The 15,207-nt window shown below is 38.5% G+C and overlaps 1 protein-coding gene across 2 annotated transcripts in view; it reads left to right on the top strand.

Moving 5' to 3' along the window:
* SETDB2 (SET domain, bifurcated 2) overlaps positions 1-15,207 on the top strand; it is an 82,920-nt gene that overhangs the window by 17,190 nt on the left and 50,523 nt on the right. The window contains exons 5-6 of one of the 2 annotated variants that reach the window (XM_011988786.1): positions 546-581; positions 4,310-4,406. In XM_011988786.1, the coding sequence (XP_011844176.1) occupies positions 546-581; positions 4,310-4,406 (133 nt within the window). The remainder of the gene's footprint in view (positions 1-545; positions 582-4,309; positions 4,407-15,207) is intronic. The other variant, XM_011988785.1, reaches the window with a different exon arrangement.

Raw genomic sequence — 15,207 nt, 5'->3', positions numbered from 1 at the left:
AACAAGCTTACAGTGGCACAAAGCGTAGTGGCGCGAAAGCAATGATACAGAGGCAGAACAAAGATAGTTAATCAAATTGTGACAGGTTCATGACTCAGGATTACACATGACCATTGCTCTGCAGCCCAGATGTCTGTTATCTAGGTTTTTCTCTAGTGCCTAGCACAGCTTATTCCATGACCTTCACTATGGTGCCCAGGTGGCTGTAACTCAGGCCTGCTCAGACAGCTCATGACCTTCACTCCACTGTTTAGATAAAACAGAATACTTGAAGTTACTAGTTACAGAGAACAGGAATCTATACACTCATACCATAAGAGAAAGGAAAATTTGTTTTTCTCCTCCCTATGTTGAGGGAGTGCTGGGAGAGTCCCAGAGCACATTTCTTTGTGTCCTGGCTTCTTAGATAGTATTATCAAGACCTTTTCTGGGTTTGGGCTGTGCCTGTTGCTGCCTCTGGGATAAGTCGTCCTAAAATGGGAAAGCTTATTTCTCTTTCTTTTTAATTTTATTTTTCTTTCTTTCTTTAATTTCCTGCCTCACAGGAGCATCACAGAAAGAAGTGAATACCCAAAGCACTGGTGAGATTTGAGAGCACATTATACCACCCTAATAGGTGAAAAGGAGGGGCAGAGGAGCACTTCTGGAAGAACACATGACTTCAAAGATAAATGGGCCCTACAAGAATAAGTGGGAGATTTGTAAGAGTGTCTGAGTATAGTACTGACTGCCTCTATTCTCCCTGATAAGATGAAATCATTCCTGGTTGATGAAACTTCTGGGAGGGGATTTATGACAATTGAGTTCCTTTTTTGGAGGATCTATTTTTAGACAGATAAGGGAACTCCAGAGAAAGCCTTTTCCTATATTTGTTCATTCTCAGATGTCTTCAATTCAAAATAATTTTTATGCTACTATATCTCATCTGGACAATCCTTAACGAATTATATTTAGTTTTGCAAGGGAGAGGCTTTTAACCTCACTTGTTACCAAGAAAAATGGTAACAACTAATTCTAAAGATTTCTTTTCATTCTGAAGAAACTTTTTTCCACAAAAAGTCAGTTGGTTTTTGTTTGGGGTCTTTTAAGAAAATAATTTTATCATAGAAATGCCGAATATTATAATTTCGTATTTTTATATAGTTTGTCCCTCTGAAATGTAACAAATGCATCAAGATAAGAGTATATTTATTTGCTAGTGGTGAAGTGTTTTTAAGTAAACAGTTGGGGAGAGTTATGTAATTGACATTGTTGGCAAATGTAAGGATTGAAAACCTTTGGTAATAAAGTTTCATGTGGGCTGGATGCAGTGGCTCAGGCCTGTAATCCAAGCACTTTAGGAGGCCGAGGTGGGAGGATCACTTTGGCTCAGGAGTTTGAGACCAACCTGGGCAACACAATGAGACCTCATCTCTACAGATAATAAAAAAAAAAATTAGCTGGCTGTGGTGATATGTATGTGTGGTCCCAGGTACTCAAGAGGCTGCGATAGGAGGATCGCTTGAGCCCAGGAAATCAAATCTGCAGTGAGCTGGGATCACACTACTGCATTCCAGCCTTCCACCCTAGGCAAAAGAGTGAGACCCTGTCTTTTAAAAAAAAAAAAAAAAGGTTTCATGCTAGCATTTATTTTAAAAACAATGTTGAGAATGAGAGAAACAAAAGAACTTTGTGTTGAGGTCAAAACAAGCTGTCCTGGATCCAACCTACACTCCCCAGGCTGTCATCGAACTGCTAATTATGTTTATTTTTCTTGATGATGTGTAACTGTCAATATTTCCTCTGTCTCCATATGAAGGATTGGATAGTATTTTCTTGAGAGAAATTATTTACCTTTTCTCTTTTATCTAATGACTAAATCTCCATGTTTTTGAGTAAATCCTATTTCCAGCTATGCTTATATACATTTATTTTGCTCATATTTGTTAATACAGGTTTATGTAACTCATGCAAATAAACTAGCTGGAGGAAAAGTCAAACTCTTAATTCGTAAAATTGATTTCTAATCAGTTACAGCTGTGAACCTAAAATAATCAAAAGGGTCAGAATCTAATTTTTTTTTTTTTTTTTTTTGAGATGAAGTCTTGTACGTGTCCTCCAGGCTGGAGTGCAGTGGCACAATCTTGGCTCACTGCAACCTTCGCCTCCCGGGTTCAAGCGATTCTCCTGCCTCAGCCTCCTGAGTAGCTGGGATTACAGGCGCCTGCCACCACACCAGGCTAATTTTTGTATTTTTAGTGGAGACAGAGTTTCACCATGTTGGCCAGGCTGGTCTCGAACTACTGACCTCAGGTGATCCGCCCGCCTCAGCCTCCCAAAGTGCTGAGATTACAGGTGTGAACCACCATGCCCAGCCCAGAATCTAATTTTGAGAGAGTTTATTCAGGTGCAAAGCGTAAGGGTAGCCATCTGAGGACTGGTGCTATACCAAAGAATGGTGATAAATGCTTCTGGTGTGGGGAGAAATGAGGATTATTTATATAGGCAAAACAGAGGTGTTGAACAGGATTACCGCATTTTTGTGCAAAGGATAACATACAGATATTTGATTGGCTACTTTTGATTACACTCTAAGCGGGTTGGCCAACATGCTGTTGTAAACAGGTAACGGTCACAAGGGTCTCTTTCTTCATATCATTTAGACTAAGTCTGAATAAAGAATAGGGAATCTTAGCTAGGCATGGTGTCTCAGGCTTGTAATCCCAGAACTTTGGAAGGCTGAGGTGGCAGGATCACTTGAGTCCAGGAGGTCAAGACCAGGCAACATAGTGAGAGTCTACCTCTACAAAACAATTTTAAAAATTAGTCGGGTGTGGAGTTGCCCATGATCACATCAATGTACTCCAGCTTGGGTGACAGAGCAAGACCTTGTGTCTTTAAAAAAAAAAAAAAAGAATAGGGAGTCTAGTTAATGTGTAACATCTCAACACAGAAGTCAGAAAGCAATGATCATGCACCAAAGAAAAAAATCATCATGTTACATGAGTCATCTTTCAGGGCTTAACTTTTCCCTTTGGCATAATAAATTTGGAAGGTCCTAAATTTTTATTTTATTTTTACATAGCTCTCTTCAACTATCAAATTTTTATTTATTCATTTATTTTAGAGATGGGGTCTTTCTCTGTCGCTCAGGCTGGAGTGCAGTGGTGCAAGTATAGCTCACTGCAGCCTACAACTCCTGGACTTAAGCAGTGCTCCCACCTCAGTTCCCAAATAGCTAGAACTACGGGCATGCGCCACCACGCCTGGCTAACTTTTTTCTTTTTTTTTTTTTTTCTTGTAGAGACAGGGCCTTGTTCTGTTGCTCAGGGGGCCCTTGAACTCCTGGCCTCAAGTAATCCTCCCATTTCATCCTTCCAAAGTGCTGGGATTACAGGCATGAACCTTGTGTTTGGCTCAGCTATCAGATTTTAAACCTTTCTTTACTTGGAAAATTAAAGACAGATATTTTTCAGTTAGCCACAGAGCAACCTTGAAATACAATATCCTTTTATTAAATTTTTTTTGAGGGGGAAAGTAAGTTATAATTTTTTTATTAGAAAATAAATATAGTGGGCCAGGCACAGTGGCTCATGCCTGTAATCCCAGCCCTTTGGGAGGCCCAGGTGGGCAGATCACTTGAGGACAGGAGTTCAAGATCAGCTTGACCAACATGATAAAACCCTGTCTCTACTGAAACTACAAAAATTAGCTGGGTGTGGTTTTGCACGCCTGTAATGCCAACTACTGGAGAGGCTGAGGCAGGAGAATCATTTGAACCTAGGAGGTGAAGGGTGCAGTGAGCCAAGATCACACCACTGCCTTCCACCCTGGGCAACAGAGTGAATAAGACTCTGTCTCAAAAAAAAGAAGAAATGTGAAAACTAGATCAAAAGAGATACCCAGATACTTCATCCCCTCGCCAAAGTAGTTGTAGAGCAATAGGAAAACAAAAGGTACATAAATTTTTCATTTTCTGACTTTTATAGAGCCTTTAAGAATTATGTGATTTCTCTATAAAATGCATGCAGAAGCAGGGATACTCAATGTCCACCTTAAAGATTGGTTAAGCTTCAAATCAAGTTCAGGCCAAACTAGAGTTTCTACAGTAGAAATGTTTTCTGTCCTCAGTGTTTTATCCTATTTTATTAATATTTTTGAAAATACTGACATTTAATCTTTTGCCTCAATCTTGAAACCTTAATATGTTTGCATATTTTAGGGATCCATATGGGCAGACTCTAGTCAATGAACATATTACTTGGATACTTATAGCAAATGGTTTTTAACTTGGTATATTTGTGGCTCACATTTGTATTTTTTTGTGTAGAACATATGCCTGTGACTCAGAAGGAACAGGAAAACAAATCCAATGCATTTCCCTCTACATCATATGGAAACTCCTTTCCAGAAGACTGTACATTTCTGTATGTATATAAATTCTTTGTTATTAATGCTTTTGCTCCTACAGATTTCTTCTTTATAAATCACTTGACATTAGAATAGATGAGATATACAAAAAAAAATTTTTCCCATTAAAGCTTTAAAAGTTGTATATTTTAGTATTTTATGTAGGATAGAATTTCATGAGTCTCTGAATAGGTTATTTAATATTCCTAGTTAAGTCTTTTTATAAAGTTTAGCTTAAGATGTCTTTGTGTAATTTATTAATACACTGAAATCTACCAAGTACTGTGTTTTTTTTGTTCTGTTTTGTTTTTGTTTTAGTGCTTAGATTATACCGGAGAATTTAAAAATGTCAAAGTGTTTCTTTCAGTATCAGTTGAGTTTTCACAATGCATAACAGCTCTGAAGTAGTATCAAAAAGTTTATGTATAGACTATGGGTCTGTGTCTATATTCCATAAGCTTATGAATAGACTAAATTTTTCTGACCTTTCCTTTCTCATTTTATCATTACATTGAGTAAAGATTCTTTGGCATAAAGGAGAATTGCAGAAGAGTGAATCTGATACTCTGCCATGTAGTCTTTATTTTTAGTAGATAATACCTGGGCCTAACCCTTCAAGTACTAATTACAGAGAAGTTTCTGAAAGTTCTCTAGAGTAAAGAACATAGTTTCAAAACACAAAAAAAAGTATCTTTAGAAAGAAACTTCTTTGTTACCCTAATTTCATTTGTTCTTTCTGCTCAATATTAAATTGACTAAAAAAAACCTCAATATATAATTCTTTTTTTGATTTTGTGTCTGTGAGAGTTGTAGATAGACACTGTTTTATATGATTTGGATTTACAAATACTTGAGATGTCATTGCAGTTTGAGTGGGTCTCAAAAGGCCCATAAAATTATTTTAAAATGCTCTAAAGCTAAGTTTACACTTTAGCTCCTTAATTGGCCATTTCAGTAGCTTACAAAACAGTTTTTTTCCTAGAAATTCTGACCTTTGAATATACAGTGTAAAATTTCATAAGTTTTTAAGAACAAATTCACTGAGTCTAAATCACTAAAATCTAAAGTTCTTTTTCATGCAAATTACACCAAACAAGCTCTCTACCAAACAGTTATCTATGTATTTAGACATTATATTTTAAACTTAAATGCAGGAGTGGTTTATTCCTGTGAAGTATCATTTTTTTGGTTTAAATTCATTATACCAGCTTACCAGAATCTTTTTGAATTTTGGAATATTTTTTGTCCCTTTTAGCTTATCATCTTGTACAAATAAATAAGCTTTCTAATATTCATTATGGTCACCGAAAACAATATTGACCAGGACATGACCAGAGATAAAAACCTGTGGTTGCCTCACTACTAGACACTGTTTCTATTATGCTTCAGAAAGAACTCTTTAAGCAACTGTGAATTTACTTCTACTGTTGTCCCGCCTACACTTCTCACTTACAAGGTGGTCGTGAAAAATCAAGGTTCACTGCCGTAGCATTCTGTGGCATTGCCAGACATTATTCAGACTTATTGAAAACTTTGTCAAAAAAGAAAATTCAGTTAATTTTGATTTTTCTCACCTACTTGTTGACTCAGCACCTAGTCTTGGCCTTTTAAATTCCAAATATTTAGAAGTCACACACTTGATGCCTTTTTCTGGAAATTTTTAAGAGACCAATGTTAAGCTAACCTTTCTATATTTTCTGTAACCTGTCCTCCTTCCCTTTTTAAAAATCAGGGCAGTGAGAACTTGAGGATAAGTGGTCGCAGAAAAAATCAGGGCAGTACTGTTTTATTTTTAATTTTTCCGTATTTGAAGTTTTTTTCCCCAGACCTTGAGATTTAATTTGTGGAGTCTTCTATGTGCTTAAATAAACTTGAGTTCTAGTACCCTCTCTTTAACTGTCACAGACTTCCGTTTCTTTTTATTTTTTTGTTGTTTCCAACTTGAGAGCCATACTTACAGATGGAAAAGACAAACACAGAATTGTTTTTGAGAAACTCTTCCTTCTCTTTGTTATCAGTTAACGTTATCTTTCTCCTAACCGATTATTTTCTTGTTCTGAGCATAACTTTAGTTGTTTGTTGTTGTTGTTGTTGTTGTTGTTGTTATTTTATTAGCATTTTTGGAAACCTCGGTTCTTACTAGGCTTTGTGATACTTTTCTTACTGGTTCATACCAATGTTTCGTATTCATAATTAACTGTCTTCTTTTGTATGTATACTTGTAAAAATCCGAGCTGCCCAGAAAAATTGAGTTGGTTTCTTTAACTGTTTTCCCATCTCTTTAGGACTGTTTGTGATTATATAATCAGAATTTCATTTCCTTAAGAATCTCCCATCTCTCTTGTACTGTATTGACACTCAGAGGCTTTTTTTTTTGAGATTATATCTAACTTTGAGTTGAGCTTTCTGAGATCCTTTCAGATGAAGGTACATGTCTTATTAGGCTTAGGATTTTCTTCCTTTGCTATTAAGAATTCCAAGGAAGCGTTTCATTTTTGACCGGAATTATGTTTAAATAATTCCTTTGATATTTCCTCTGCAGGCCAGAAGTTTATTGCTTATTTTACTTTCAGTACTTAAACCCTCTTAGCAGGCCAGTGGTCACATAGGCTGCCTGGTAAACTAAATGGTCAATAACTTAAGCCAGGGATTCTCAGCCCCGGCTAAACTGCTCAAGATTAGACTGAGCATGGTGGCTCACACCAGTAATCCCAGCACTTAGGGAGGCTGAGGCAGGAGGACCAGTTGAGCCCAAAAATTCAAGACTAGCCGGGCAACATGGCAAAACCCCATCTCTACAAAAAAATAACAAAAATTAGCTGGGAGTAGTGGCACATGCCTATGGTCCCAGCTACTTGGGAGGCTGAGGTGTATCACCTAAGTCTGGAAGGTCAAGGCTGCAGTGAGCCATGATCACGCCTCCACGCTCTAGCTTGGGTAACAAAGTGAGACCCTATTTCACAAAAAAGATTACACAGACTATCAGTGGCAAACCCCAGGATGAAATCTTGGGTCTAATAGGACACAGGCTTCAGTTTTTTGTGGGGTTTTTTCTTTTCTTTCTTTTCTTTTTTCTTTTTTTTTTTTTGAGACAGCAGGGTCTCACTTTGTCTCGCTGGGTGGACTGCAGTGGCATATAGTCACAACTCACTGTAGCCTTGACCCCCTAAGCTCAAGCGATCCTTCCACCTCAGACTCTCAAGTAGCTGGGACTACAGGTGCATACCACCACACCTGGCTAATTTTTAACTTTTTTTTTTTTTTTGTAGCGATGTGATCTCGCTGTGTTGCCCAGGCAGGTCGTGAACTCCTGGTCTCAAGCAATCCTCCCTCCTCAGCTCCCAAAGTGCTGGGATTACAGGCATGAGCCACCCCACCATGCCCAGTCAGTATTTTATTCTTGAGTTGAACTGAATTTCTACTCCATATAAGTGAGTTATGACATAGGTAAATGTAAAAATTAAAAAATAATAATTAAAAAGATATCCTTTTTATACTTTTGTGATTTTAGAAGTCTGAATTCCTTCTTTTTTTTTTGGTCAAGTGTAAACTTTGGTTTGTCAGGAGTACACACCTATTCAAGCTAGCTTAAGTAGTGGACTTTATTAGAAGTGTATGAGGCGTGCAGCTGTGGTTAGCATACTGGGTGATATTGGGCTTGCACCACTACTTAAAGACACAGGTGTAAATTTAAGCCATTATGTGGCTTTTTACATGACATGCACACAAACCCAAAAGATTATTTAAAAAAAAAACATGCACACACATGTACCTAGACATACATACACACATACATGTAAGTAAAATAGGTCTTGAAGAACAGAAAATGTAACACAGCAGGCCATGTGAACACTAAAATAGGAACTCAAAAGTCAGTACCTAAGGTCCGGGTTGACACAGTCTCAACTCTACTTATATCTGTTACCAGTAGGTTTCTTCTCTTCCCACATGACCAAACATAGCTGCTCCAGCTGAACTCTAACCTTCTAGTGCAAGTGTTAACCTCATGAGACATATATACATATATATATAATTTTTTTTTTTTTTTTAAATAGAGATAGGGTCTAGTCATGTTGCCCAGGCTGGTCTTGATCTCCTGGGCTCAATGAATCCTCCTGCCTCGGCCTCCCACAGTGCTGGGATTACAGGTGTGAGCTACCACACCCAACCATTTTTTTAAATATCTTAATTTAAATTATTGAAAGAGACTGTATAAAAAGCCTAGTATATATACAAGACCCAACATCTTTAAGTACACTGAAATTAATATACCTGCCTTTCAGAAGAGGATGACCAAAGAAGGGACTGAGCAAAATAACAGATTTACCTACTGCATTCTTTAGATGAATACAGTTTACATTCTTGTTTTAAAATATGCCCCCTTAATGGTCATAGAGGATAGAATGACTTCTTACTTTAGCCTTGCCAAAGCTAGATAATCATTTGGCAACCTCTAAGCCTTGCTCCACTTTGATGTTCAGGGTGACTAACGACACCTGAATTTACCTCTGGCACTTTTAATCAATAACTAGATTTACAATACTCTACATAGAATTGGTTTTGTTTATTTCTGGTTTTTTTTTTTTTTTGAGTAATGTGTCTTCACACCTAAATGAAGTTAACCCTCCTCTCCATAAAATTGGGATGAAATTAGGTTACTTTATACTTAAGACTTGTAAGTTGGGTTTTTTTTTCTTCTATTTAGTAAAATGAAGCACAGATAAGAAAAATCTTTTCTAAGGTTCATTTTTTTATGTTTTTAGGTTCATTTTTATGTTTTATTTTTATGTTTTTCTCCTTTTCTGTTTTTTTTCTCATCTCCTTCCACTCCTCCCTAACTCTTCTTAAATGTAAAACATGTATTTCTCTGTGTTAATTGCTCAGTAACTAGAGTCTTGTATCTCCCAGTTTTTCTTTATTAGTCATAAGAAGAATACTTTTAAGCTAGTTTGACTTTCTTGAAATGTAAATTCCAAATTACAAGTTTTACCAGCATATTTACTGTTACAAATTTTAGTCCTAAGTAGTTCTAATACAGCTCCAAGTAGTGGCTAACTTGGAGTTGTATTTGTTGTGTCATATGAGGAAATTATGTAAAGGACATTAAACTACTATTCAAATATTTGTTGTTATTTAAGAACTAAAGATAACCCAGATACTTTCTCTCTCACATATATCCTGAATTAATCCCTTCATTATTCCAAGAAAAATTTGAGTCATCTACATTAATATTTAATGTTCCCCTTCCTCCAAAGAGCAAAACAGGAACCAAAAATTTCATACCTGAGGCCAGGCGTGGTGACTCATGCTTGTAATCCTAGTACTTTGGGAGGCCAAGGCAGGCAGATTGCTTGAGCTCAGGAGTTTGAGGCCAGCCTGGGCAACATGGTGAGACCCCCATCTCTACCAAAAATGCAAAAAATTAGCTGGGTATCGTGACGCATGCCCATGGTCCCAGCTACTCTAGAGGCTGAGGTGGGAGGATTGCATGAGCCCAGGAGGCAGAGGTTGTGGGGAACCAAGATTGCACCACTACACTCCAGCCTGAGTGACAGAGTGAGACCCTGTCTCCAAAAAAAAAAAAAAAAAAAAATTCATAGGCGAAATGGGGAACTCAAATGACATTTACAGAATAATATACTACAGAATCCAATTTGAAACATATTTATTTGGTTAAGTCAAATTGAAAAGGACAACAGAACAGTTTACTATCTCTATAAATCTCTTAAGTGTATAAGTAACTTGAGAGTAAGTAACTTATGTCAAAACCAAGAACAGGGCCATGAGAGCCTAAGGAATGTATTACAGTGAATTCTGAATGAAAGAAAATAGGGCGGTTTATCTCAGATAGACAAATAAATAGAATATCCGGAGTTCAGATTATACTATAATTCCTTATAAGAAAAAGTGGTAAGAAGGAACTTGACACTTAATAATAGGGAACAAGTAGTTTCCAGGTACCACCTTTGAAAAACAAGAAGATATTGGATACTAAAATAAATCAAGGACCAGGCATGGTGGCTCACACCTGTAATCCCAGCACTTTGGGAGGCCGAGGCAGGTGGGTTACTTGAGGTCAGGAGTTCGAGACCAGCCTGGCCCACATGGTAAAACCCTGTCTCTACTAAAAATACAAAAATTAGCTGGTTGTTGGAGTGGTCATCTGTAATCCCGGCTACTTGGGAGGCTGAGGCAGGAGAATCGCTTAAACCCGGGAGGTAGAGGTTGCAGTGAGCCGAGATCACGCCACTGCACTCCAGCTTAGGCAACAGAGTAAGACTCCGTCTCAAAAAAAAAAAAAAAAGAATAAATGAAATAAAATAAATCAAGGAATAAAAATAATTACTAAATTGGATTAGGCTAAAGAAGATAGAAATTAAATGGAAAAGAAAAACAAAAGGTGAGTTATAGAATATATTTCTTACTATGTTATGTCCTTTCCAACATTATTCAAAAGCACTAGATAAATTGAAATTATTTAGGGAAACATAACCTTACCTTCCCCTACCCCCTCATTTTAATGCATTAGGCATTAGTACATTGTAGTCCATGGATAGTGATGGATTTACAGTAATCATTTCACTGTGTTCTCACCAATTTTTTTTTACTATCTTTTCAAGAAATTTAAAAGATAGAATGTATATATAAAGGAATATAACTCACACCATCCAGAATTTACAGCTATTAATGTTCCATTGTATGTACTTCCAGTCTCTCTTTTATTTTTTATTTTTTTTTGGAGATGGAGTCGTCGTTCTGTCACCCAAGCTGGAATGCAGTGGTGTGATCTCGGCTCACTGCGTCCTCTGCCTCCCGGGTTCAAGCACTTCTCCTGCATCAGCCTCCAGAGTAGCTGGGACTACAGGTGCACACCACCACGCCTATCTAATTTTCTGTATTTTAGTAGAGATGAGGTTTCACCGTGTTGCCCAAGCTGGTCTCGAACTCCTGAGCTCAGGCATTCCGCCTGCCTCAGCCTCCCAAAGTGCTAGGATTACAGGCATGAGCCACTGTACCTGGCCCCGGTCTCTTTGTAAAAAAGAAAATAAAACATTATAGTATCTTTGAATTATATTCAACCTCCCAGCATAACAGGTTTCTTTGCCCTGTCTACCTTTCTAGGAGCAATCACTATCATCAATTTTTTAAAAATTTATAATTGACACAAAATTGTACATATTTATGGCAAACATTCAATGCAGGTATACATTATGGTATGATCAAATCAGGATAATTACCATATCACTATAAACATTTATCATTTCTTTGTAGTGACAACACTCAAACTCTTCTAGCTATCTTGGAAAAAACACACTGTTATTTGCTATAGTCTCCCTACTATGTAATAGAAGACCAGAATTCATTCTTCCTGTCTCCTTTTTATCTTTCATTTTTTTAGAGACAGCGTATCACTCTGTCACCCAGGCTGGAGTTCAGTGGCACGATCATAGCTCCCTGTAACCTTGAACTCCTGTCACAATCTTCCCACCTCAGCCTTTCCAGTAGCTAAGACTACAGGCACACGCCATCATGCCAGACTTACTATTTTTTTTTTTTTTTCACTTTTTGTAGAGACAGGAGCTTGCCATATTGCCTGGGCTGGTCTCGAACTCGTAGGCTTAAACAATCCTCCCACCTCCTCCTCCTGAGTTGCTGGGATTACAGGCTTGAGTGACCGTGCCTGGCCTAATCTTCCTCTCTAACTGTAACACTGACCAAGACTAACCTCTCTCAGTGCTCCATTCCTTCCTGCCCTCCCCTACCCTCTTGATAATCACCCTTCTACTGTCTACGATGAAATCACATTTTTAGATTCCAGATATGAGTGAGATCCTGCCATGTTTGTCTTTCTGTACCTGGCTTATTTGACTTAACATAATGTCCTCCAGGTTCATCCATTTACCAGGTTCATCCATTGTTACCGCAAATGACAATATTTCATTCTTTCTTATGGCTGAGTATTCATTGTTGGTGTGAATGTGTATATATGTGTGTGTATACACATTTTTATCATTCATCTGTAGATGGGCATTTATATTGATTCCATATGTTGGCTACTGTGAGTAATACTGTAATAAACTGGGAGTGCAGTTGTCTTTTTGGTATACTGACTTCGTATCCTTTGGATATGTATCCAGTGATAGGATTGCTGGATCATATGGTTGCTCTATTTTTTATTTTTTGAAGAACTTCCATACTGGTTTCCATAATGTCCATACTGATTTACATTCCCACCAGTAGTGTACAGATGTACCTAAGAGATAATTGCAGATTTGGTTCTGGACCACTGCAATAAAACAAATATCACAATAGAACAAGTCACAAAAAGGTTTTGGTTTCCCAGTGCATGTAAAAGTTACATTTACACTATACTATAGTTTATTAAGTGTGCAGTACCATTATGTCTAGAAACACAATGTACATACCTTAATTTATAAATACTTTATTGCTAAAAAATACTGACAATAATCTGAGCCTTTAGCAAGTCCTAATCTCTGTGCTGGTGAAGAGTCTTGCCTCGATGTTGATGGCTGCAGACTTGTGGGCAGAGGATTACCCAGGTGCCAAGGCAAGAGACTGAAGGCACAAACTGTTTCAGCATAATAAAGAAAATAGTTAGAATAAGAATAGTTATAATACAAATTAGATACAGAGATGATCATGGACATTATCAATCATTAGTATAGACATTATTAATCATTAGCTTTTAATATTACTCTTTGTTGTATTACTAATATAACTAAGGAATGACCAGCAGGTATAGGGTCAGGTGCTGAAGGGACTTTGTGAGAAGTCACCAAGAAGGCAAGAGGTGAGCCCTCTGTCACGCCCGCATAAGGGCCACTTGAGGGCTCCGTGGTCAAGCGGTAATAGCCAGTGCCTGGGAAGGCACCCATTACTTAGCAGACCGCGAAAGGGAGTCTCCCTTTCCTTGGAGGGGTCAGGGAACACTCTGCTCCACCAGCTTCTTGTGGGAGGTTAGATATTATCCAGGCCTACCTGCAGTCATCCAGAGGCTTAAGCCCCTCCCTGTGGTGCTGTGCTTCAGTGGTCATGCTCCTTGTTCACTTTCATGTTCCTCCCATACTCCTGGTTCCTCTTTGAAGTTCTTAGAAGATAGCAGTAGAAAAAAAATAGTGAAAGTCTTAAAGTCTTTGATCTTTCTGGTAAGTGCATAGAAGAAAACGCTGACGTATGCTGCCTTCTGTCTCTGCTTCGGCTACCTGAAAAGGAAGGGCCCCCTGTCCTATGATCATGTGACTTTCTTGACCTTATCAATCACTTGGACGACTCACCCTCCTTACCCTACCCCCTTGTCTTGTATACAGTAAATATCAGCACGCCCAGCCATTGGAGGCCACTACTGGTCTCCGTGTCTTGGTGGTAGTGGTACCCCAGGCCCAGCTGTTTTCTCTTTATCTGTTTGTCTAGTGTCTTTATTTCTTGCGATCTCTCGTCTCTGCACACGGGGAGAACACCCGCAAAGCCCCATAGGGCTGGACCCTACACTGACTAATGAGGGTGGTGGCTGCTGACTGTTGGAGTGACTATGACAATTTCTTAAAATAAGACAGCAATAAAGTTTGCTACATTGATGGACTCTTTCTTTCACGAAAGAGTTCTCTGCAGTATGTGATGCTGTTCATTGACAGCATTTTACCCACAATAGAACAGCTTTCAAAATTGGAGTCAATTCTTTCGAAGCCTGCCACTGCTTTATCAACTAAATTTATGTAATGTTCTATTAATAAATCCTTTGTTGTCATTTCAACATTGTCCACAGCATCTTCATGAGTAGATTCCATCTCAAGAAACCACTTTCTTTGCCCATCCATAAGAAGCAGCTCCTCATCCATTCAAGTTTTATCCTGAGATTGCAACAATTTAGTCAGATCTTCAGGTTCTACTTCTAATTCTAGTTTTTTGCTATTTGTATCACATCTGCAGTTATTTCCTCCACTGAAATCTTATGCCCCTCAAAGTCATTCATGAGGGTTAGCATCCACTTCTTCCAAACTCCTGGTAAGGTTGATATTTTGACCTCCTCCCATGAATCACAAGTGGTATCTAGAATGGTGAATCCTTTCCAGAAAGTTACTTACTTTGCCCAGACCCATCAGAGGAATCACTGTGGCTGGCAGCTTAATAGCCTTATAAAGTGTATTTCTTTTTTTTCTTTTTTCTTTTTTTTTTGAGATGGAGTCTCGCTCTGTCGCCCGGGCTGGAGTGCAGTGGCCGGATGTCAGCTCACTGCAAGCTCCACCTTCCGGGTTTACGCCATTCTCCTGCCTCAGCCTCCCGTGTAGCTGGGACTACAGGCGCCTGCCACCTCGCCCGGCTAGTTTTTTGTATTTTTTAGTAGAGACGGGGTTTCACCGTGTTAGCCAGGATGGTCTTGATCTCCTGACCTCGTGATCCGCCCATCTCGGCCTCCCTAAAGTGTATTTCTTAAATAATAAGACTTGAAAGTCAAAATTACCCCTTTGTCCATGGGCTGAAGAATGGATGTTGTGTTAACAGGCATAACAACAACATTAATCTCCTTGTACATCTCCATCAGAGCTCTTGAGTGACGAAGTCATCATGGCTCAATGCAGCCTTGACCTCCCCAGGCTCAGGCAGTTCTCCTACCTCAGCCTCCTGAGTAGCTGGGACTACAGGTGTGCACCACCACGTCCCACTAATTTTTTTCTATTTTTAGTAGAGATGGAGTTTCTCCATGTTGACCAGGCTGGTCTTGAACTCCTGGGCTTAAGCGATCCTCCTACTTCAGCCTCCCAAAATGTTGAGATTGCAGGCATGGGCCACTGCACCTGA

The sequence above is a fragment of the Mandrillus leucophaeus genome, unplaced genomic scaffold (genome assembly GCF_000951045.1).
Source record: "Mandrillus leucophaeus isolate KB7577 unplaced genomic scaffold, Mleu.le_1.0 Scaffold338, whole genome shotgun sequence".
Classification (NCBI taxonomy): Eukaryota; Metazoa; Chordata; class Mammalia; order Primates; family Cercopithecidae; genus Mandrillus; species Mandrillus leucophaeus.
The sequence above is the reverse complement of the archived record's forward strand: the minus strand, read 5'-3'. Positions and strand labels throughout refer to the sequence as shown.